General features: G+C 41.3%; 1 protein-coding gene across 2 annotated transcripts in view; it reads right to left on the bottom strand.

The window, feature by feature from the left end:
- Ttc17 (tetratricopeptide repeat domain 17) overlaps nucleotides 1-24750 on the bottom strand; it is a 105886-nt gene that overhangs the window by 35172 nt on the left and 45964 nt on the right. For both annotated transcript variants that reach the window (XM_027422409.2, XM_027422410.2), the window contains exon 17: nucleotides 7868-8038. In XM_027422409.2, coding sequence (XP_027278210.1) covers nucleotides 7868-8038 — 171 coding nt within the window. The remainder of the gene's footprint in view (nucleotides 1-7867; nucleotides 8039-24750) is intronic.

The raw sequence follows: 24750 nt of genomic DNA, 5'->3' as shown, positions 1-24750 counted from the left end.
GAGGCTCTGCTGCTTGGTTTTTGTAAACTTAACACAAGCTAGAGTTTTCTGGGAACCCTGGTTAAGAAAAAGCCTCTATCAGATTAGCCTGTAGGCAAGTGTGTGGGATATTTTCTTGATTAATAATTGATGTGGGAGAGCCCAGCTAACTTATTGTGGGTGTGCCACTCCTAAGGCAGGCTGAGCAAGCCATGGGGAGCAAGCCAGTAAGCAGTACTTCTCCATGGCCTCTGCTTCAGTTCTTGCCACTAGGTTCTTGCCTTGACTTCCTGTCATGATGGACTGTGAGCTGTAATGTGAAATAAACTTTGCTTTTGCTCACAGTGCTTATCACAGCAATGAAAACTCCAACTATAGGCTATGGCTAGGAACTCTTAACTCTGTTTCAGTCCTGGCTATTATGTGAAAGCATCCATGCTGTTTACCTGCAAAATGTCTAAGTTTTCAGTTATTGCTTCCCACTACCTTGGTCATGTGGATTCAGACACACTTAGTATTATACAAATGCTTAACTTCAGAGAGAGAGAGAGAGAGAGAGAGAGAGAGAGAGAGAGAGAGAGAGAGAGAACGAGAGAGAGAGCACATTTCATAATGGAAGCCAGTACTCAAGTGAAGAAAGGTCCTGGAATTGCTTCAGACTTCTGCTGCTAGCATCCAGTGAGCCATTTCAAAGGGTGTTTGGGTCAGGATCTTAGAGAACAACACTAAACACATACACTGTTTATATTTACTCTTCAGATGGGTGGTTCACAAATAGGTTGTATGTTGTGGGTGAGGGAGAAACCAGTGTTAATTTTTTTAGGTTTTCCTATGTATGTGTCTATCTCTGCCATAAACTATTTTGATGGGAGCAAAAAGCACATGAAGATTTTGACTCTGGCATATTAAATATAACCAATTAATAATAAATTTGGAAACACAAAGTTATATATGCTTGAGACAATTAAAATTTTTTTTGTAAGACAAAATTATCTGAATGCAATCACACAATCCCAGAGAAAGGCAGAGTTGCTGTGGGATTTAGACAGAGAAGCAGCCTGGGGGAAACTTTCTAAAAAGCATATGTGTACTGGCTCAGGTACTTACAGACTGAAGCAGATATGTATGCAGGAATAAGGAAGACGTGTGCAAAGGTGCTGCTAATTGCAAGTTAATTAGAACAAAGCATGTGAATAGGCAATCAGCAAGAACAATTCAGAGGGAAGCTGGTGACATTAAGACTCTCTGGTGGAATTTGGAAGAGGGGTTCCACAAAAGGAACCTCTTGTTCCTTAAGCAGAATAATAATGAAGTATGTGAAAGCTATGAGGACGATGATAGCCTGGGTTTAGGGGTAGTGAGTCAGCTGGTGAAGGCGTGGGTGGCAAGGGACAAGAAAGGACAGAACATAGGACTAGAAAGACATTTCATGGAACAAAGAACTCTGACTTTGGGACTGCAAAGAACTTTGGAAGAAAAATAGGGTAAGTTTAAAGATGATTTCAAGATTTTAAAGTCTCATGTGAAATCGTAGGCTTCTCTATGAGGAAGAAGTCAGTTCCCAATCTGAGTATAAAAACAGAATACTGGTTACAGAAGTGGAGTTAGGAGAGGGAGATAAGATAGAGTTAGGTTTTAATGCACTTAGGAGATAACTCAGTCACACATTTACTGTTGGTCACAGCAGTGTAATGAGGGCTGGGATATCATAACCCAGACACACCCCATGTGGAACACTGCCTTGTACAAATGCCTGATATAGCTGGAAATTCAGCCTTCTGTATGGTGATAGGTCTGGATTGTGGAGGAATCTCAGATTTTAAATGATGCTGGAAGCCAGCAGCAGGAGTAGACTCTAGGCTTTCGGCCCATGGGGCAGATGGTGTGATATAAACTGCAACAGAGACTGACACCCACGCCTCCAGTTTCCCTTCATCTTCTTTACCAGGCACTATTTCTTTACCAGGAGATGGAGGATAAATATTGTGACGCTGAAGAGAACATGAGTACCCACAGTGAGGGTCACATGGGTTCACACTGAGTTTCAGCCTTGTTAGGTACTCTGTCAAGAATCACAGAGAGCAGAGGTGCTGAGAACCAAGATTACCATATGTGCCCCAATTTAAAAGAAAACATCTCAGTGTGATTTCTCAATGTTTCAAAACACATGGCATTCAGGCTTAAGTCTGGGGACCTTATTTTAAGAGATTCCAAAGGAGACTATGCTAATAGAGAGAGACTTGAAGTCCTCAAAGCATGTTAAATGAGGGACAGAGGAACTGAGGGTGATGCAATGGTGAGAATGGCAGCTCAAAAACAATCAGCTGAACAAATACTTTGCTAGGAAGAAGACTTTGAAAAATCTCAGTGAGACGACTCTAAGGATGGTGATAAGACCAGGCAGGAGCCACAACATCAGAAGAGTTGTTGAAGGAAGTGAGTACACTGAACTGAGGTGGAGGAGTGGAGTGGGCAGGAATAACCCCCTTCTATTGACAGGGAATGGAACGTCAGAATGGGAATAAAAACATGTGACTGTCTCTTCTAGGGGAAGGGGTAAGAAACTGCATTTACAATTTCAGAAGAGGGGTTTCGAGAGCATTTTATGGAGCAAAAAATAGAAAGATGTGCTCTAGACTCTCAAAAAGCACATGGACAAAGCCAGGCGGGGGTGGCGCACACCTTTAATCCCAGCACTCGAGAGGCAGAGGCAGAGGCAGAGGCAGGCAGATCTCTGTAGTTCGAGACCAGCCTAATCTACAAGAGCTAGTTCCAGGACAGCCTCCAAAGCCACAGAGAAACCCTGTCTCGAAAAACAAACAAAAAACAAAACAAAAAGTACATGGACAGTAAACAGCCTAAAGGCACTGTTTAAATGGAAGTCAGACACTTCAGGTCTGACTTAAAACACCTCTATGGTGTGGTAAGAGAAGTACCAGCCAATGGAGCACCAAAACTGAACTGGCCTGTTTGAAGACAGGATCTGTCATGCCATCCAGTCTGGCCTTGAACTTGCTATACATTTGGAGCTGGCCTCAAACTCATGATCCTTTCTGCCTCAGCTTTTCAAGTACTGGGATTACAGGGAGCACTATAGGCCAACAGAGTATATTTCCTTTTAATAATGATACCATACACAGGACACAGGCTAACTTGGTTCTAAATTAGGATGCAACCAGCATAGGGCCCTGAGAAATAATGTGTGGTGCTCCAGTGTCCTCCTTAAATGCCAATGATCTGATTAGAAGTCAGGTTGCAAAGCTGAAGATCTGCTGAGGACTTACGACATAAGCACTGGTACCAAACATCAGGACGATACCCAGAGAGCAAGGCCTAGATTAAAGTACTCACACCAAGGTGGCCAGGAAGGGATATGCTGAGTTCTGAGCAGAAAAAAACAAAAACAAAACACAAAACAGTGGTGCCCTTTCTTCTTTTGTGTGAGTCAGTAGCAGGAGCAACAACTCAGATGGCAATCCAGGAAAGCAATCCAGGAAATGGGAATCTTCCCTAGGTTACTCTGGTACCAATATTAGGGCTCCTTCAACTAACAGGTGCCTCCATGTGCTAAGAACTTTGGCTCAGGGAGGTGACCTGCTCATTCACCTAATGGTGATGGAAGCAGATCATGATATCAGTGTCTCTGACAACAATCCCCATGTCTTCCTTCTCTAGTGATAGCTTGCCCTTGCCAATGAGGATCTGTGGACCAGGGAAACAAGTACTAAACAGTGATCTAAAAATGTCAATCAGTGGCATTATCTTCACTCTTAGCAAAATGAAAATTTTAAGAAAGGATACATGAGTAAAGTTCTTTTATCTCTAGAGAGATGCGTGTTGGTGTATAAGGTGACCGGATGTACATTTTTAACTAAGACTGACCTTTATTCTGAGATCATCTTTGTACTTCTTCTAGTAAACTATTTTCATCATTAAAATTACCTTACCAACTAAAAATGATGTTCTCACCCATCAAACCTCTATTTCTGAAGTCCACTAATAACGAGACCCCATGCATCAGCAGACTAAATATGAGTTTTAGATATGTCACCTACTGACAATTTGAGGGCACTATCTAACTTTTCTGAGCCTTGACTGGCTCATCTATAGGGCTTAATAATATCTATTTCACAAACAAGAACATGATGCATAATGCTGTGTAAGCTATAAAATACCACACAAAGGCAGGAATTATCATTACAGTTAATAGTCACTGGAGAGGACTTAAGCATTTGCGTTTCTTCTCCCAAAACTAGACTTCTCAAAATGTCTATGTTTGGCTGTGTCTTTGAGAACACACTACTATGTGTTTGTAGTAATAAGCATGACTTGTTACAACAGCTAATCACAGCAGAGGAAGCCTACTGATATGAACATGTGAACCGAAAACTGTCCTTCTGTGGACATGTTATTGGTACCTTGATGATATGAAAAAGAACTGTAGGGGATTGACACATGGTCAAGAAAAGTGAGTGCCTAAAAGTGCTCACTCCTCTCACACTGTGAGCAGAATCATTAGAGACAAAAGGAATTTGCCTGAGTAAGTCTGTATGATGCTGAAGGGGCCCAAGAAATTCCCTGTGTCAGGGTAACTATGGCTCATCCTAAGTATGGGGACTGAATAGAAACACACGGGGAACATGGAATTGAAGATGAAGTTAGGTGACCACTGTCTCAGTCAGCGATGTGTTATACAAAAGGGAGATGGGGCAAAATTGTGGTCCAGTTTTACTTTGAATTGTCTTAGAGAAAAATAATGACTAACACAGTAGTCATAACTATCCCAGATACGGGCTGGAGAGATGGCTCAGCTGTTAAAGGCTAGGCTTACAACCAAAAATATAAATATCCTAGATACTACAGAGTTGTAAATGGAATAGGGACCATTTCTTTAAATGGGTAAAATACCCTCAGCATGACTCAGTGTCATTTCTGATGACTCTCAGTCCAAGCAACCTCAGGATGTTCATGGAACAGTGTGGGTGTACTGGTGCCAAAAAAGACATGAGATTGCCAGGCATCAGTGAAGAGTCATCCTGACTGAAGGTGAGCAAACTGAGTATCCAGTTTAAGGAAAAATCTTGTGAGTTGGTAAGTGAGATTTCCTTTCCTTAAAGTCTAATACTTTCTAATAGAACTGACTATTTCTCTAAGTCTATAAGGGTGAAGGTCACAGTGAGGAGAAAAGACACAATCCTTCACACAGTGGTGGTCTCCCTGAGGACTGACTTGCTTCCTCTATATAGGAGCTTCTAAATATTTAATAGTAGGAGAAAAGATATTGTATTAGTATTTACTTTAAACATTTTATTTATTTATTTACACACATGTGTACATGCGTGCATTTGGAGAAGAAAGGATAACTTATGGGAGTCATACTCTCTTTGCAACATGTGGGTTTTGGGAATAAACTCAGATCATCCTACCAACTCTACTTAGAAAATATATGAATTCAATCCACAAAAGGCAAACATCACATTCAATTAACAAAGGTAAAATTTCATAGGACATGGTATGTAAAAAGTTCAAAACCTGGGTATTGACGAGAAGGCTCGGTGGTTAAGAGTACTCATGCAGACAATCCTAGTTCAGTTCCCAGCACCCATGTCAGGTGGATCACAACTACCTGTTACTCCAGCTCCAGAGGATATGACATCCTCTTCTGGCTTCTGTGGACACCTGCATTTATGTGCACATACCCACATACAAATAATTAAAAAATAATAAAAATGTTTATTTTTTCTTACTCCCAAATACACTTATTTTTATTACACCTTTAGTTCTAGCACTTGGTTAGCAGACAGGTGAATCTCTATGAGTTCAAGTCCAGCATGATCTACATAGAGAATTCCAGGACAGTTAGGGTTATATAGTGAGGGAGCAACTCAGGAAAAACAAACAAACAAAAATTATGAGGCTGGAGAGTTAGATGAGCTGTTAATGAGTACTTGATGATTTTGCAGAAGAGCTAGGTTCAGTTCCTAGCACCAACGTGGCCCACAATCTTCTGTCACTCCAGGTTAAGAAGATTCAAAGTCCTCTTCTGGCCTCCAGGGGCACAAGGTAAGCATGTGATACTCATAAATACATGCGGACAAAAACACTTAACACTGGAAACAATAAGTAAATATAAATCTTAACAGCTAGGGAGACAGCTTAGCAGTTAAGAACACTGGCTGCTCTTCTAGAGAACAAGCCTCTGTAACTCCAGGGGTTCTGATGCCCTCTTCTGGCTTCTACAGGAACTACATGCATGTGGTGCAACAAACATACATGCAGGTAAAACACCTATACACATAAAATAAATAAATCTAAAACAAAAAAATCAGTTAAAGCTCATAATCTGATAGAAGCCAAGACACACAAACTAATGTCAATATGTAAAATGTGTTTTGTAAAATGTAGGAAAAAGGTAGCAGATGGAATCTCTTAAAAGTTTGAAAACCCTTGTGAACTCTTCACAGAGAAGGCAATACTGGAAATGCATAGGATTTATCTTTCTCCCTTCCTCCCTGTCTCCCTCCCTTCCTTTCTGAGACAGTCTCACATATACCAGGCTGGCCTTGAACTCCTTATGTAGCTGATATGTGAACCTCCATGCTCAATTTATGCAGTACTGGGGAACAAACCTAGGACTTAGTGCATGTCAGGCAAGCATTACATTTGAGGTATATGCCCAGCCCAGCAAAGCATTTGCAGAGGTAAGTGTGTGTGAAAGATACAGAGGTTCAAAAGAACCTGGCTTGAGGGAGGAAGGGATATTGTACTTCCTATTAAATGGTATAGTTACAAAGGGAATCAAGGTCAAACTGCCTCATAGCCTACATTAATTTAGATTCTTCTGAATCATAATAGAGAATTTCTGAAAAATTTAGGCTTAGGAAACTTACCTGATTAGAACTGCATTTCAGAAACAACTCTTTGGACACACCAGAAATCCATTACAATGGTTGCTTCTGCTTTTAAAATTCTGTATCAATTACAAGCATTACCTTGCTCTCTTTCTGTTTGTCTCCTCTATACACACACACACACACCCTATATAATTGTAATTCTATATATACTTATATGTATGCACACACAGAGAGATAGCATATATACAAAGTAAAAGGCTACAGTTAGGAAAACATTGAGAGGAAAGGCAGAAGTGAAGACAGACTGAGTCAGTTAGTAGTAGAGAGAATAGATGAAAAAATGAGAGTTTCAACAGGTCTTAGAGACTGAGGAAATAAAGGGGACTTGGGTGAGTTGAGCTGCAGTCACAGGATGATATATGAGAATTAACGTTTCAGGAAATAGACCAAAGGTAAAGTCAAGTTCAGCATCAGACATATTAGATTTAAAGCCCCTGTACATCAAGATAAAGAGCCTACAAAAATCAGTCTGGAGCTGTGGAGAAGCCTTAGGTCAAGTACAGCGAGGGAGTCACTGGTGTACTCACAGGAACGTGTACCACCCGAGGCAAGACATTGCACAGGCAGGAAAGAGCAAGGTCAGGACACAGGTGTCCTCCCGACACAGGAAAGTCAAAGTGAGGAAAGTGAAAGAGCATTTGAGGACAGGTCAGGGTCAAGAGCAACAGGGGATTCCAGAAGCCACAAAGACATTCCTGCCAGCAGTAACTCATTCCACAGACTGACAGTATTAAGAGAGACTGCACATGCATGAATCAAGTCTGTTCTAGCAAAAGAGGGACGGAAATGGAAGAGTGTGAAGAGTGCTTTCCCATTACAGTGTCTTCTGCCTCATCATTTGACAGTCACCCTCCTGACTCTACGAGTAGCTGTTACAAGACGGAAACGAACTCTTGAGAAGAGAGAAGAGTGTAAGCCTGGTGTTTGGGAGTTGATTTTCCCACAGAAGCACAGCTCAGGTCAAATCAACTTACTTTCAAGTCTAAGGGCCTCTGAGTCCCTCCCTGAGTTCTCAACAGAAAGCACAGGGTCCTCCTCTGCTCCTTGCTCAGAGGGCTCTTCTCCAGCAGCATCCAGTGACTGTGGGTTGTCAAAATATTTCTGTTTGTCATGGCTGTTGTCCAGGGTTTTCTCATGACAATGACCTCAATGACAAGAGACACAGATACATACATTAGAAAAATCTTTCACGTTGCCTCATAATGCAAGGTCCCGAAACATCAAGAGCAAAAGGTGATAATGCAAAATCAGTACGTAAGAGTATGCGTGTGACTCATGGTTTTGCACTGAAATTCAAGTTTTGGCTGCTACGCCATCATAAGAATTGAGTATTTCGGTGAAAAGGCATCAAAGATCAGGCCTCAAGATCCTGTTTTTATCTAACTGTAAAGCACCCCCTTGAAGCTAAAAATGCCATAGAAAGACAGAGATGTAGAGTCTGGATATGTTGGAGAAGAATGGATTATAAAGAAATATACTATTGTTTCATGTAGCTCAAAATGAGGCACACCAAAAGGTGAGGGACTCACTAAAAAGTTACATGCATTAAAAACCTAAGGAAGGAGAGTGATAGCGGCAATGCCACATTAAAACTGCAGTGTGAAAAGGTCGCCTGATTTTCTTTTAGACAGCATGTTCCAGCTGCCTGGGTAAAGATGTTCCAAGAACAAAATGTTAACTCTAGATCCTGGCACTGCTGGCTACCTTCCTGACTCACACAGTGGGACTGATCTCACTCCAGTTGTGCCGTGAGTCAAAGGATTTGATCCTATCAGGGATATCTGTTGACACACCAGCTCGAAGTATTGAGTCCCACCTGATGGTAGTTTTCTGGGCCAGAGAATACTAGACCATTATGTCTGCTGTGGCAATAACCAGCCTATGACATCTCTCCTTTGCCACTGTTTGTTCCAGATGGTCTGGCTCACTGAATGGGCATCTTTCCCCTCCTTTCTGTTCTATGTACACTGTCACTGAAGATGTAGTCATTGGAAGGCCACAAATTTCTTGTTAGAGACAACCATTTGGTTAAGAATACGTAAATCACTTCTTTCCTTTACCAGGACATTCAAGCGTGACTAGAGACTGAGGGAGTCACTTTCCATAGCAATGCTTCTCACATACAGCAAAGATACTGCCAAAGCCGAGGATTCAGTTTCAAGAGTTCTTGTGCTCAAGAAACTTACAGGCATCTTGAGAAGACAGCAAATACAAGACAAACAATGCTGAGGAGGCATGGTGTGCCAAGTAAGTCCTTCCAAGAAAACACTTTGAGGAGCCATAACTTTAATCCTGAAGCATCCAATAAGCCTACAGACGGGGAACTTCAAGGAAAGATGCCAATATTTATGGGGTGCTGTGTGTTTTTTATTCTTTCACTTAACCCTTATAAAAACTGTGAAGTATCTTTGTTTTAGACACAAGGAGACTGATTCTTAGTGAAAATAGTAATAATTTGGGATTTGAGTCAGACCTATCACTCAGGAGTTCTTCTAACAGAGAGGATAGAAGGCAGCATTGTAGGCAAAGAAGAATAGTGTGTCAGAACCATGGGGGCAGGGATTCTCCTGTGTCTGGGAGGCAATGGGGAATACAACCTGACAGACACAGTGAGCAATGGGGACTGCAGTCTCTCCCTACTTTCCACCACAGGAGGACAGAGGGTACTGGTTTGTACCCACCTGTGTTTACACCATCTGGTGTGAACAACTAAGTACAGAACACTAAGCATAACAACAATGAAATAAAACAGAACATGGACAACTTTCCACACCCAACTGACTTTAATGTACTACGGAGAACTTCACACTTCCCAGAGCCAATTCTTGATTGGGATATAAATAAACAAGGCTATTAAAAGCAGAGATGAAAACTGATGATATGGATTGATTAAGTCATTTTTCACCTTGATGCAGGTTGTGTAAACTGTAATATTATCAAAGCAAAGGCTGATTCAGTTTTCCGATGCTGTCACATAGCCTTGCTTCTCTTCCCTTTTCCTACAGCAAAAATATTTCATCATTTAAAATGTCTTCAATAAAAAAGTGTCTCAGAGGCACCTGTAAGGTATGATCTTCAAAAAGACCTCAGAGCTAAAACTGGTCTTCCTGAATAGTCTCAGACCTGGACTCTCTTGGGAAGCAACATCTGTGAAGCTGAAGAATGTCTTGTCCTCCAAATCACAAACCCAGGCCAGTAGCTCTCAGAGGGAGATAGGAGAGGGGAAGGAAGAACAGGAAGGTATTTAGTATGACGCATTTCTTGGCAGTACGAAGCATCAGAACAGCCCAATGAAGACCAAATGCTTTACATATTAGGACTATTGGTACTGGAGCGATGGCTCAGCGGTGAAGAACAAATACTTATCTTGCATAGGACCTGAGTTCATTTCCCAGAAACCATATTGAGTTTCTGGGAACAACCACCTAAAACTCCAGCTCCAAGGGACCTAAGGCCTCTGGCTTCCTCAGGTACCAGCACTACACAGATACAGCACACACATAATTAAAAAAATAAATCTTGAAAAAATTAAGAACTATTAATGCTAATTTTCTTACACCAGTAGTTAAAAAACAGACTGGTTTTGAGTTAATTGTGATTTATTTAAGTAGCTGGGCTACTGTTAGGTTGCATAATTTTAAAACTACACTTCTAGGCATCCTGGTGTGGTATGGGGGAGCATTAGTGAAATATTCTAGAAAGAGCTAAAGTCTGTGTTTTAGATCACAGTATACTTCTGCTCCAACTCAGAGGAGAACTGACAAGCCTTGAAAAACATTGCTTAATTTCCTGGTAGATGATATTCTTGTTAAAGAAAAGTATTGGCCCCAGTACCATAAAATACCCAAAATAAATGGGTATGCTGAAGCAGGAGGATTTGAGGGCAGTGTGAGATACACAGCGAGACTCTGATGAGACAGACAGACAAACAGCCACAGCCACACAGTAACAACAGCGTTTTCTACACAGCATTTACTTTGAACTGATGTAAAAGGGAAGATACTCTATGGCTTAGACTAGCCTTAAGGCATATGCCATAATTCTTAACAAGAACCTCATGATTTAAATGCAATGCTATAGCTAACAAGGTCCCAGGTGAAAGACAAGCATTCTTCTATGCATAACACTCTGAACTTGCTTATAAAGCGTTTTCATCTAATTCAATTCTAACTCTTCTGCTTTAGAAGTAAGAGAATGTAAAGCAATCAAGCTAAGCAGGAAATTCCAAGGAGGGCTCTTCCGCTTCTGGATCTGCTGTGGGAGCTTCAGCAATTCAACACCTTTTCTCTGTGTGCAATATCTGCGGTATACTAGGGTTATTAATATTGGCCTACCTTCTAAAGGTGTCATGAAAAAAAGAACCAGTTAATACTCCTTGTCAAAGTGTAAGTCATTTGAGGGAAAAACGGATTTGTGGATTGATTTTCAGAATAAATGAAGTTCTCGGGAGCTCTCGTCACTTTTAAAGTTAGGCAAGCCGCTTTTCTCCTCATTAATTCTGTTCACCAAGTCCCTAGAAGACTGCTTTCCACTTCCTAACAAGAGTTATCACTTACATGCTAAGATTAAACCTTAGGCAGTATGGCATTCCACACATACAACCCCAGCATCAGGAAGGCTGAGGCATGAGCTTTAAGAATGAGGCCAGCCAAAGTTATGGAGCAAGACTCTGGAACTCTTGGCCAAGTAACTCTAGCTGGTATCACTGAGAAGATGGTTTGGTTCTTTTAGCATGATCATGGTCAGGAGCACAGCCTGGAATCAGATTTCCTGAGTGCAAATTCTGTCTCTAGGACTGTCAGTATTACAAAACAAGGGGTTACTTTCAACATCTTTGTGTATCAGATGCCTCAACTGTAAACTGAGTTTAAAAATACTCTGGCTTCACTCATTTGTTGTGAATTAAATATAAAGAGTGAGACCATTGAGAGCATGGGATAAGCTGCAGTTGTTATTACTAGTGTCCCCTCAAAAAGTCACAAAGGAACAAAAAGTTCTCCAGTATGATTGGTCTTTAAAACAAGGTCTTTTAGCTTTGGCCATAGAAGACTCTCTTAGTATGACCCACCGGAAGTTACTAAGGTATGGGCTGAACTTCAGAGAGGATGTGTATGTTCATATGTGTGTGCATATCTGTACACATGTGTGCATGCATGTATGTGCATGTGCATTGTGTGTGTGTATCTGTGGTGTGTGTGCATCTGTGTGCATGCATGAGCACACATGCATACCTATGTTCAGGGGATGTTGGAAGCAGAGATCCTACCAGTCTTTGAGGAGAAATAGCAACCAATTCAGCTCCAACTGCTCAGCATTTCTGAGCCCTCAAGGCATCTGTCAGAAGTTAGCCTCATGCCTGTGGTGTTGGTGAACAGCTTTAATCCCAGCCCTTGGGAGGCAGAAGCAGGCAGATCTTATTGAGCTCAAGGCCAGCCTGGTCTACAAAGTGAGGTCCAGAACAGCCAGGAGATTGTTACACAGAGAAGCCCTGTCTCAACAAAACAAAACAAAACAAAGCAAACAAACAAACAAAAAAAGTTAGCTTTCACCGTAGCCCTGTGGTCTCCGAGGGACACTGTACCTAACTGTGGACACCAATGTGAAGGAAGCAGTCTACAGTTAGCTCTGTGCACACTCTCAAAGTTACTGATTAAGTGTCAGAGCTTCATCCAAATTTTTCTCCTGCTAAGATCCTGTCCCTTCCCAAACAAGAACACTGCTTTCAAGTATACAGTGAATTCTCAAGACACAATAATTAAACTGATTGGTAATGGGAACTAGAATTTGAAGGCAAAGTTGATCACAGAAAAGTGGGCTTTGTGAAAGGTGGAATATTCCAAAGGTTTGCCTACAGCCCTGCTCTAACAGTTTAGGTTACACTCTACAGTAGCCTCCCTTCTTCTGGCTGTGAGATACTTTATAGGAAGCATTCTGTGACGTTCAGTTAAGGCACTTGAGGGGCAAGTGCAGGGCCATTGTCTTTTAACACAGATGAATTAGTCTCAATGTTTTGGGTCTTTCCCCCTTAGCTTTTTACTCAAAATTATGCAGTTATAAAACCAAGTTTTGTTTTATAAGCAGGTAACACAGAAACACCCTGTGAATATATTAAAAACAAGTTATATCCTTGTTTCACATTTATTCTTCTTGTACATCACTTCCTGAATAAAAACACAGTTTTCAGTTCTTCACCATTCGTATATAAAAGGATTTAAAAATATGATCAGAAAATTTTTACTATGGTGGCCTTCAGGTTTTAGTATTAGAGTTACTGGGCAAGTTGCTAGAAGAAGGAAGAATCCTTACTGGCAGCAGATGCCTTTGTGTCAGGGGTGGTAGCAGGTGACAGTCCTGTGTATACCTTCCCTTTTAAAAGATCAGATGAATACTCCATGCCAGGAAATCAAATTCCACCTCAGGAAAGCCTTAATGCATAAATTTGTACAAATCAAGAATCTATTTTTGTCAAGTTTCTGTATTTGAACCAAAGAGATAAGCTACTGCCCTTCTGTGCAGACTCTTGGAGAAACAACAGTTAATGAAACCACTGTTGAAGAAAGAACTCAGAAAACCTTGAATCTGGGATAACATGGAGCGGTTGCTAAGGACTGGAGCTGAGAGACTGATGAAGATGCTTCACCTCTTTTGCCCTATGCTGTCTTCTATTTGGGGAAAACAAAAGCTATGATTCTATCAGCAGGAATGCTTCTTTAGATTTCTTATTCAGCAATTACAGCCCAATGAAATTCTTTGCAGGAACTTTGAAGTAATGGCTATATGCTGACTGACCTTAAAAGAGAAAGAAGCTACCGTTAACACTTGAAATCAGCGATCACTAGCATACACTACACCTCCTGGTGAGGTGAATGAGTCAGAAGACAGGTAGGGAAGAAAGAAAGAAAGCAAAAAGTAGCAAAGCACACGACCTTGTGTGTGTGTGTGTGCACACACGTACACGTAGGCACATGTGTGTCCCTCATATTACACGTTCTGGAGTTGAATTCTATCCCAAGGGATGTAGGGGAGTATTTATCTATTTGATGCTGAACTCATCTCTACTGTCATAGAATAGAAAACAAAAAACCTGCTGGAAATGTGGCTTCTTGATGCTGCCACATTGCTTTTCCTTACATGACCCAAGCTAGGAAGCAAAGTCAATGTCAGCAGAGACAGAATCATAACACAGCTGTTAGAAACTACTTCAGTGAGAAACCCAGGTTCTGCCTTTAGAAATGTGAATGGCCAGGTCATAGTAGCATTCATTCATTAGAATCTTAAAAAAAGTTACCTATGAGAGGATTTTCCATTCAGAAACTACATAGGAAAAGTCAACCACCATCCATGGCCATTATTACTTTTAGTTTAAATGTGGCATACTTTAACTTGGGGAAATTTTTTTTAGGCTAGTACATTGAGGAACTAAGCTCAACTGAATTTCTCTGGATTCCTAATTTATTCATAGATACTAATAGTGAATCTGAAGCAAAAGAGATATTTGCTTGTAAGTATATTAAAAATAATGGAACAGGTTGGGAGAATACGTTGGCTTATTGTGGACAGGTGAGCCAAGATTATTCTTTTTCTATTTTCCTCCTATGGCAGGAGCGATAGACTTTAAAAAGTTCTATATTGACACATGCATATGAGAGATGGTTTCTACATAGCACTCTGGGTAAATAGGAATCTAACAACTTAATTACGTGTTACCATTCATTGTTTTCACAGGCATTCTGAATATTGAGACCCCAAGTATCACTAGTTACTACACAACTCAAGCAAGGGTACCAAATACAGGAGGAACAGAAGACATAATGGGCATGAAGGTGAAAAGGATTTGTTCCTGTTCTTAAGAAGCTTGGAAAATTACACCATAGTGACTGGTATTAACATTACTTATAATTAGCAGACTAGGAGCCAGGCACAGTGGTGTACACTTTTAATGCCAGCAACTAGGAAAGAGAAGCAGGTGGATCTCTCTGAGTTCAAAGTCAGCCTGGTCTACAAAGCAAGTTCCAGGCAAGCCAGGGCTACATAGTGAGGCCCTATCTCAGAAAATAATAAAACCAAAACCAAACAAACAAAATTGGGGTCCATATAAGTGACAGGACAAAAGTCGGCCTTCAAAACTGGTTATATTGGGTTGTGGGATGAGGATGCACAGTTGTGGGGGAAGAGTTACTGAAAACATGTTAAAAAAACACACAAAACTGGGAAGTCAGGGTAGACACTCATGGGTACGTACACATGTTAAAAAAAAGTAGACTACACACAATGTATTCATTATATGCCAGAATCTGGTTCATTTGTAAACTCTGTAAAAGCAGACACTAAAGTGTATAAATAATGACATGACCGATCCATGGTATGATTAAAGGGAAAGTTTTTATTATAGATATGAGAGAGAGAATAGCCAAAAGCATCTAAGAGTCTACAGCAGAGATAAAAAAGTAGACCGAATTCAGCCAGCAGACTGGGCCTGGCCATGAGAGAAGCAGAGTGTGGGAGTGGAGGGAGATAAAGACAAAGAGAGAGCAAGGGGGTGAATAGTTGAAATAGCAGGGTTATAAGGAGAATGAGAAGCTAAGGGTAGTGAAGCTCCTGAGCTGCAGGAAGTTTAGGGTAGGGGGTCGGGAAAGGGAAGAAGAGATGAGAAGAGCCAGGATGCCAGCATAGACTCTGAAATCTGTAAAAGGTACTTGCTTTATTGAGGGAGCCTGGAGGTCAGCACACACTTTGGTATGCTATTAGGCACCACAGTTAGCCATTTGTCCCTTTTGCCAGTGACAAGGTAATGGCTCCTTTTGGTAGAGGGGAATCAGCTTTACAAGCTCCTGAGGAATGCTGGTTTTTGTCTAACCACCAGAATTTGGAGAAATGGAGTTTCCTTTGGATCTAACAGAAAGTTCCTACACTGTCAATGACCTTAAATTCAAGATGCTCTTGCAACAAGTTGACTTCATTCAATTCTTTACTTGGAGAAGTCCACAGATAGCAGAGTGGCTTAGTTTCCCTAGCTGCTCACAACTGTCTCTTGTCTTCTGGTCCATGTGAGTAGTCACCAGCTGATGGCGAGGAAAGGCAAACAACAGGCCAACCTCTTCCTACACTTTGACTGGCAGCACATCAATATGAAAAGGGAAAGAGACCCACCATCAGAAGTATCTGTTGGGAGCAGGAGTGAGGATATGACGCTAGGTCAAGACTGTTAGTACTTAAGGATAACTGTGCTTCACTTTTTTGTGTTTAGTAAATTGTCTTGAATTTCTTGAGTTTAGTAAATTGTAAGGACAGCGTTTTCAAACAGGAACCCGACACTTACTAATTCTAGGCCTTGGGTCTAGTGATTCCTCATAGGACTTAGATGTAAGCACCAGGAATTCTTATCATTACTATGCATAGTGAGGGTATTTAAACCAAAGTTTAACAGAATTAATTTTTAATTATACTTATTAGGACGTATATGTGTGTTTGTTTGTGCATGCATGTCTGGGGGCCAGAAGCCAACTTTTGGGAGTCTATTTTCTTTTTTTCTTTCACCACATAGGTCCTTATGACCAAACTCAGGTGATCAGGTATGCTAGCATGTGCCTTTATCACTAGGTCATCTCTCTGTCCCCATTAAAGGTTAAACACCCACTCAAATTCTTCGATAGTAGAGTGTTTAGAGTGCAGTCTTGAAGATTTCAGTAACAAAGCTCTTCACACCTTCACTACAGATCCCACTTGCAGGGGTTTGAGGTAGGCTTTGGATTTGGAGGTGAGGACAGACAGGCTGTGGATTGGGGAATGTCTACCAAAAGCCAATATGTATCCTTACTGGGTTTGCAATATCTTACTTCTGTTATCTGCTGTCTTACTCAGGGAGCACTAAGGCTGAGTATCAGCACTGACAGAGAAGGGACACACACATATCCAAACCTACACAGACAGGAGCACCCACAGGATATATTCCTTGTCACCTGTATTTAAAAAATCCCATCCATTTCTTTTCCTCACAGACTCAAACGTTTTATTCCCACTAGACCACAGAACTCAGTAGATGTCATCCAATGATCAAACCTGGGTTTAATTACATGACACTCAATTTTCAAAAAGGTCTCCAAACTTGGAATTCATTTAAGTTGTTTCCTAACATACAAAAAAGCATTGCCAAAGGCAAAGTCACTTAAAAAAAAAATTCAAAGAGCCCTCTACCAGTGAGGGTTGGGTACTACAAGTATGTGCATATAGTACTTATATTCTGTCAACAACCTTTCTGAAAGGGGAAGACTTATGCAAATGCCACTCTGTGAGAGCAAACCTTTATGTCCTGGTTACATTTTTTGTCAATATTGTCACAAGTTAAGAGTTATCGGGGAAGAGGGAATCCCTATTGAGAAAATGGATAAATACTCGCCTACACTTTTTCCTACCTTAATGTCTTTTTTCCAATTCTCTTGCATCTTCCCAGCCTCTAATGTAGGCTAAAGTGCCCTACTAACTAATTGCTGATACATTTTCCATTCTATATTACTCAGGCACTTCCATCCAAGCTTGTGATTTAAAAAACAAAAACCAACCCAGGTGGCTATGGCTCACAATCATAGTTTCTAGCCTATCCTTTACTGACCATTATAATATTCATATAGCAAAATGTCAATATCTCTATTTGATAATTCCTGAGGCAATGCAAGCATAGTCTGTCTAAACACATAGCTTTCCCCTTTCAGCCTTCTCACTCATCTTCACCCCTCTATTCAGGGGCTGACTTGCCTTCTCTGTCATTCTCCACAATTCCTTTTTACAGATGTTTTATTTTATCCTAAACATGATCATTTCTCACCTTCTTTTCTCCCCTGTGTCTGACTCAGGCCAATATTACCTCTTATGGACACATATGTGCGTGCGTGCGTGCGTGCGTGTGTGTGTGTGTGCCCTTGAGTTTGCCAAGCATGCTACAAGCAAGTTAACCAAGAGAGGTTAACAATGAAAGACTTCCAGCTGGGCGTTGGTGGTGCATGCCTTTAATCCCAGCTCTCAAGAGGCAGAGGCAGGTGGATCTCTGTGAGTTTGAGGCCAGCCTGGTCTACAAAGCTACAAAGAGAAACCCTGTCTCAAAAACCAAACACAACCACCAAAAAAACAACAACAAAAACCAATGGGATATTTCCTCTATCCCTTCCATCTTATTTTTTGAGAAAGGGTCTCTCACTGAACCTGGAGCTCACTGATTATTAGGCTGTCTAGGCAGTGAGCCTCTGAGATCCTGCTATCTCTAGTCCAACTACCCCCACCCCCACCCCAGTGCCAGAGTTAGAGATTGGCACAACCACACCTGGCTTTTATATGGGTGCTAAGGATCTGATCTCATGGCCCCATGTTTATGCAGGAAACAGTTTCTCTCTGAGCCATCCCCTAACCCCTCTCATGGATTCTTTGGAAGTATCATCCTAACTAGTCTTCTTGGCTCTACCCTCACTCCACCACAATCTATTTTTAGCAGAAGAATTAGGTTAAAGTGTAAATTAAATCACTTTATCACTGTTCAAAACCTTCCAAACATCTTTCTTTTGGAACAAATGCTCCAATTATGAAAACAACTTGCCATACAATAAACAAGAGGCTCTTATCCTCCTTTCATATCCTGAAATCCTCTAATGCTACACATGGGCATGGCCAGCCCATAACCACCTTAAGTCTTTCTTCAGTGAGATGTCCCTGACAATGCTTGTGCTGTTTCCCCACAGCAGTACTCTTACCCTAAATAATTACACTTGGCATCCATTCTCCATTTCTTGGAACTAGAATATAAGTTCATAAGAGATGAGGCTTTGGTATTTGCTTTCTAGGTCCTAGAACATTTCCTGACACGAAGTATTAGCTGAATGAATAAAAAACTACATGCAAGTTCTTTAGATGAAAGAAATCAAATGCTACTTTGTTGCTTAAAGATTATATTCCTAGGCTAGTGAGATGGCTGTTGGGGCCCCAAAATGATCAATTATGGTATTTCAGATGTAGGCCTCAAGCTCTATCCCAGGAGCTCCAATCTCACATTTTCTTCTAGATATCAGCTGGTTTCCACCTGATGGCTTGGCCTCAGTGGAGAAAGTCTCCTAGTTTGTATAACTATAGACTTAGGCCCTGGGTGGGCCCACACCTATTCTGAGGGCTTGTATATTTGCCCAGGGACTAGTGAGAGGCTGGTGAGGATGTACAGTTTTAGAGTTACCTCTAAGATTAAAGGAAATAGTTGATATCAGCTTTATACATGATAATAGCTGTCTTCTGATATCACCCCCACTGTTGGAAAGCTATTTAAGAGGATGCTTGAATAAACCGTGGACTCCAGTCTCCAGCATAGATTGAGAGTCCTCCTGAGATGACAAGATGTCTGCGTTTCATCCTTAACACCATTGGGTAGCTAGGAGTTTCCTGGTCCAGCACACCCCCAGTCAGGGATGGACCCAGGGCTATTCGGCTGGCTCCAATGGCAGCCCCAAAGACATTAGTCCAGAATAGATAGCCTCTGTAGCATGGGGACTGACACAGACCAGACCCCAGCAGATGGCTCATGGGTAAAGATGTTTGACATGCAATCCTAGTGACCTGAGTTTGATCCCTAGAATTCATATAAAGGTGGAAGGAGAACCAACTCCACAAAGTTGTCATCTGAACCCCACATGGGTGTCACAGGGCATGTATCCCAACCCATCACAGTATTTGCACACACAATAATAAATAAATAAATGAAAAATTGTAAAAAAGATTATATTCACTATCACTGTTGTGGAGACAGCTCAGTTGTGGAGCACCTGCTGAGCACACATGAGAGCCTGGGTTCAACTTCCAGCACTGTGTGAGGGTGAGGGGAGCAATAGATTATAGACATATCCACCATAATTCATTCTTATCAATGTTTAATTTTCTTAGTTATTATTTGGCTAGGACCCTGTTTCCCCACTTCTCTTTGCTGGGGACTTATTCCAGGGCCTTGCACATTCTAGAGAGGCCATTTGTCACTCTATACTTCCAGTCCATATAGGATGGATAGTTGTAGAAAGAGCTTGCATATAAGTCAGTAGGCTCATTTTTCTAAAGAAAAAAAATTTTTACATGTAGGACAAAAGATTTTCATTATAATTTAAGAAGAAGGCTTGGGATGTTGGTGCATTCCTATAAGCCCAGCCTACAGTAGGATAAGGCCAGAAGATCAGAAGTTTAAGTGCAAGCTGAGCTACACTGCAAGGCCTTGCCTAAGACTAAACAGCCAGGAAGCATTTACACATTGTCTTAGTTACGGTTTCTATTGCTGTGATAAAACATCATGATCAACAGCAAGTTCAGGAGGAAGGAGCTTATTTCATCTCATAGCTCATAGCTCATAGTTCATCATGCAGGAATGTCAGGGCAAGAACTCAAGGCAGGAACCGAGAGGCAGGAGCTGATGCAGAGGCCATAAAAGAGTGCTGTTTACTGGCTTGCTCCACATGGTTTACTCATGCTTTCTTACTGCACTATTACCACTAGTGGAAAGAGTGGGTGGCAACACCCAAAATGGGTTTGGTTCTCCCACATCAATCACTAAGTAAGAAAATGCTCCTACAGACTTGCCTATAGCTGTATCTTTAAGGAGACATTTTCTCAAGTGAGAGGGTCTCTTCCCAAATGACTCTAGTTTGTGTCAAGTTGACATAAAACTAGCTGGGATACATATATTCACTTTATTTCACAGCATGAAATATAAACCACTGGTTATCAGAGTCTGTTACACAGTGACCTAAAAGATAAAAATATATTGAAAAATTTAATTACATTACTTCTTTGTGTGTTCATGTGCGAGTGTGTGTGTGTGTGTGTGTGTGTGTGTGGGTCAGGACAACTTTGGGAGTTGGTTCTCTTCTTCTACCATGTGGGTCTTCAGGAATCCAATTCAGACTGTCATGCTTGACAGGAAATGCCTTTACCCACAGCCATCTTGCTGGTCCCAGAGATAAAAATTTTGTTAATAAAATCTAAGTGCTGGGAACATCTAAAGAAAAATACTGCTTGTTGACTTAGTACAAGCACAGTTACCAATTCCTGTGTAAAACCCAAGGCAATTCACATGTAGCAAACTAACGAGCAAGACCCGGAAACATCAAGGTAATGAGAAGAGCATCTTCTGTATGCTTGCAGCGTGGTTATGGCTGTTCTCCATAATCTAGTGAAATTCATACCTTTTTTTGTGTGCACACACATCTTTTAAGTGGTGGTACCGATAATACAGAGATTATACTACTTTTATTAAACATCCTAAGAATCTACAAACATGAATGTTGAAAGTAAGAGAGCTAATGAATGAGCCAGACTGGCAGCAAGGCAGTGGCCTGTGTTAGTTTTAGTTCTACCGACTGATCTTTGACTTGGGTAAGTCATAACCTTTGTTTCTAGAGCTATAAACTCACAGACTTTTTCTTATTCTTCCCTTATCACATAGATACATCTCCAAAGAATCATCTCGTAACCATAACTACAGTCCTTAAAATTGTTTAACTATTTTGTGGGAACAAATGGAGGTGGCCTGTGTATCCTATATATTGAAGTTCTCCCCAAATGTGATCTATAAAAATATCTTAAAGACAAACACACACACACACACACACACACACACACACACACACACACACACACACCTAGCAATTCTTGTGAAGAAGTGGTGAAGCACAGGCTCTCAATTGCAGGTGGTATATGCTGGAGGCAGTAACACACAACATTTCTTTCTTTAAAATCTAAATTATAGAACACTGTGCACAGCAAGCCATGAATTTACAAAAATTCTGTCTGCAGAAAATAGACTAAAACCTCAGAGAATGAAATGTTACATTACAAAAGAGATATTTCTGTAATTCCATGTGATAAATACAGAAAGACTGTAAGAATACAAGGTGATCCACCTATACATCATATACACAATTTGGAAATTGTTACAAAGGCTATTAAACACGTATTATATAGAAACTTGCATGAAATTCTAAGATATGTTGGTATTTGTGTATGACTTATTCTGTAGACTACCTATTCATAACTTCTAAAGATCTGGTGTAATGTTTTTAGGTAAACACATGTCTTGGTGCATTGATGATAAGCCCCTATTGTTGAAGATACCACATACTTGGGTCATAGAACAGTGCTGACCTGGAAGCATCAACCCTACTGGCTGGCTTAAATAGTGCTAGAAGGTGCTATACATGCTTCCAGGGGAGAAAAGTAGTCATCAATCTCACTAAGCTGTGAGAACCTCATGAACTACAATAATGACTTGTAAGACATGCCCACTGGTGCAATAGTGCCAGTTGTGTCGTGGGAGTAACCAACCACTCTCTGATTGGATTTAAGGCCTGATCTGATGAAATCCATACCTGGCACAATTATTGGGCCAAAAACCTAGGTAGATCATAGGCTCTAGAGAGATTCTATTAGTATTATTCTGCTAAATGGACTCCTAATGATTTATCAATACAATGATTCCCTGAGTATCTGAAGTGGGGGGTATAGTAATATGTTTTACTTAGGACTGAACATTCTGAAGTCGATTATTCTCTCTTCCTTAGCCCAGTGTAAATCTCTTGCGTCTCTTGTGTTGATCATTACCTACTGTAAACAGAAGCTTCTCCAACAAGGGTCTGCTATGGCAACAGAGTGAACCTGTATTTGTGGGACATCTTATGGCTCATACCCATTTGCCAGGACCCCTCAGAGAAGAAATTCGCAAGGCGGACAGGTATTCCTTACAACCCCTAAGGGCAGGCTATTGTGGAACTCACCATCACACTTTGAAAGCCTATTTAGCTAAAGTAAAGGAGGGGGACCTTGAGGGTTACCTGGGCTCTGCTCACTCTACTCTATCACTTATTCTCTACATCTTAAATTTTTTAATTGTGGATGCTTCTGGTAACTCTGAAGCAGACTGTCATTGGCGGTTCTCTACACAGCAAAAAAATGGAAAGACCTTCCTTGGGGCCTTTGGAAAGGGCCAGATTCGGTTTTGGTGTGGGCCCGGGGATGGTGAGTCCCCTATTTGGGTTCCGGAGCATTGTGTGTTCCCAGTTCCTGCTAATACAAACCAGCCATCAAAAGACCCTGATGCTGGTGGGTCTTCAGAGTCAAGTGTGGCTGGTTATGGTCAGCTCCAACCTTAGCCTGGTATAGGCAGCCAGCAGAAAGGGATTTAGAAGAAACAAATTTTCCCTGTTGTTGGCCTTAAGATCACTCCCTCAACCTGGCTCAAGGTGTTGGCTGGGTCTGCTTAATTAATCTTCTTTAAGCTGGAGTCACGCCAACTTTTTCAGGCATGTTCCTTCGAAGACCTTATGCCTGCTTAGACGAGGTCTCTTTGGACGCCCGAGAGATAATTTAAAATTTGCAGTGTGTGTTCTTCCACCCTTTTCTTTGTTATATTCAATAACACTCCCTTGGGAGAAGTGCTTAATTGTTCCCTCTAGGAATGCTGCTTGAGAAGCTGTTGGAATGGTGAAATATCAGCCTTGGTGGGTCGTGTTCCTGGTATCTTGCCTACTCCGGTGGAACACTTGGGAGAGAACCAGCACGTCCTTTCACGATGCTAGGGAGATTTTTGACATCACAGCAGTTACTGTGGCTGCCATGGCATCTATAATTTCTGGCATTGCTGCCTCTCAGTCAGTTGCCACAGCAGGCACACTGGATAAACTCTCAGGGGAGGTTGCCTCTGCCTTAAGCTCCCAGAATAATATCAATTGTCTAGTACAATTGGGCACTTTAAATCTTAAAAAACTTTTTTCTTATTTCCCAGATTACACGGCTCAATTGGCTACTCAACTTATTAAGATTAATGAGTCCAGGGTACCTCCCCTTTCGGGAGACTCCCTTTTTTAGGGGCTGCAGCTGACAGGTCAATTAAGGAATGGAGTGGATTGCTAGCCCTTGGGATAATGGCCATGGGCAGCACCATTTCAGCCCTAGTCTGCCCTTGCTGCATGGGAAGGTGGTGAGCCCAGCACAATTTTCAAACAAAGCAATTCATGCTTTCCTTGGCAGCGGATAACCCATCAGCACAGGTCTAGCTGAGCCTGTAAGACAACTGAGCAATTGCTAATGGGTAAGATTCAGGGGACATCTGTTAACCTAAGACAGAGAGTGTGCTGTGTTGATGTCCTGGGCAACCTAAGACAGATGCTCATTTTTTGTTTATATATAAAAGGATGACCTGCTGGGCCCTTCCCCCATTGGGGTCTGCTGACCATCTTGTGACTAGGAGCTTACTTCTTGTTTCCCTCTTTCCGATTAGGCCTGAATGCAAGAATGCAAAATATTCACCCATCCTTATTGCCAGAGGGGTGTGGGGACATGAACTTCTGACCTGGGTAGTTTTCCACTGTGTCTGCTGACTGGTATATAAGCCTTCCCTCCTTTGTAATAAACGGCATTCTCCTTGCAAGAATGACCCGACTGGCTGTCTTGTCTTTATTTGAATCCTCAGGTCCCTTGCCTGAATCCAAGAGAAGTGTTGTAGTGCTGGTGCTACATGTGACATTTAGGAAGGTTTCATACTAGTTCTACTGAGGCAGATACACTTAAAGACAAAGGACACTGCAACGTACTATTAGGTAACCATTGTAAAAGTGCAGTAAAGCTGAACTGCACTTTTTTTACTACTCTGAAAGGCAATAAGCTGTTTTCAGGGACTGAGTATGTAGAAATGTGCTCATGACACATCTCATGAATTTCCCTTACCATGATATCAGTTATGGTTAAACAGAAATTTAGGGGAGAGAAAATAGATAATCTCTCAATTCTACTGTATAATTTAGTCAGTATTTCTTAACTAGGATTCTAGAAACAAACCTTAACTCCAGGA

This window comes from Cricetulus griseus, chromosome 6, assembly GCF_003668045.3.
Source record: "Cricetulus griseus strain 17A/GY chromosome 6, alternate assembly CriGri-PICRH-1.0, whole genome shotgun sequence".
In the NCBI taxonomy this organism is placed as follows: Eukaryota; Metazoa; Chordata; class Mammalia; order Rodentia; family Cricetidae; genus Cricetulus; species Cricetulus griseus.
This window is presented reverse-complemented; position numbering and strand designations above follow the sequence as displayed.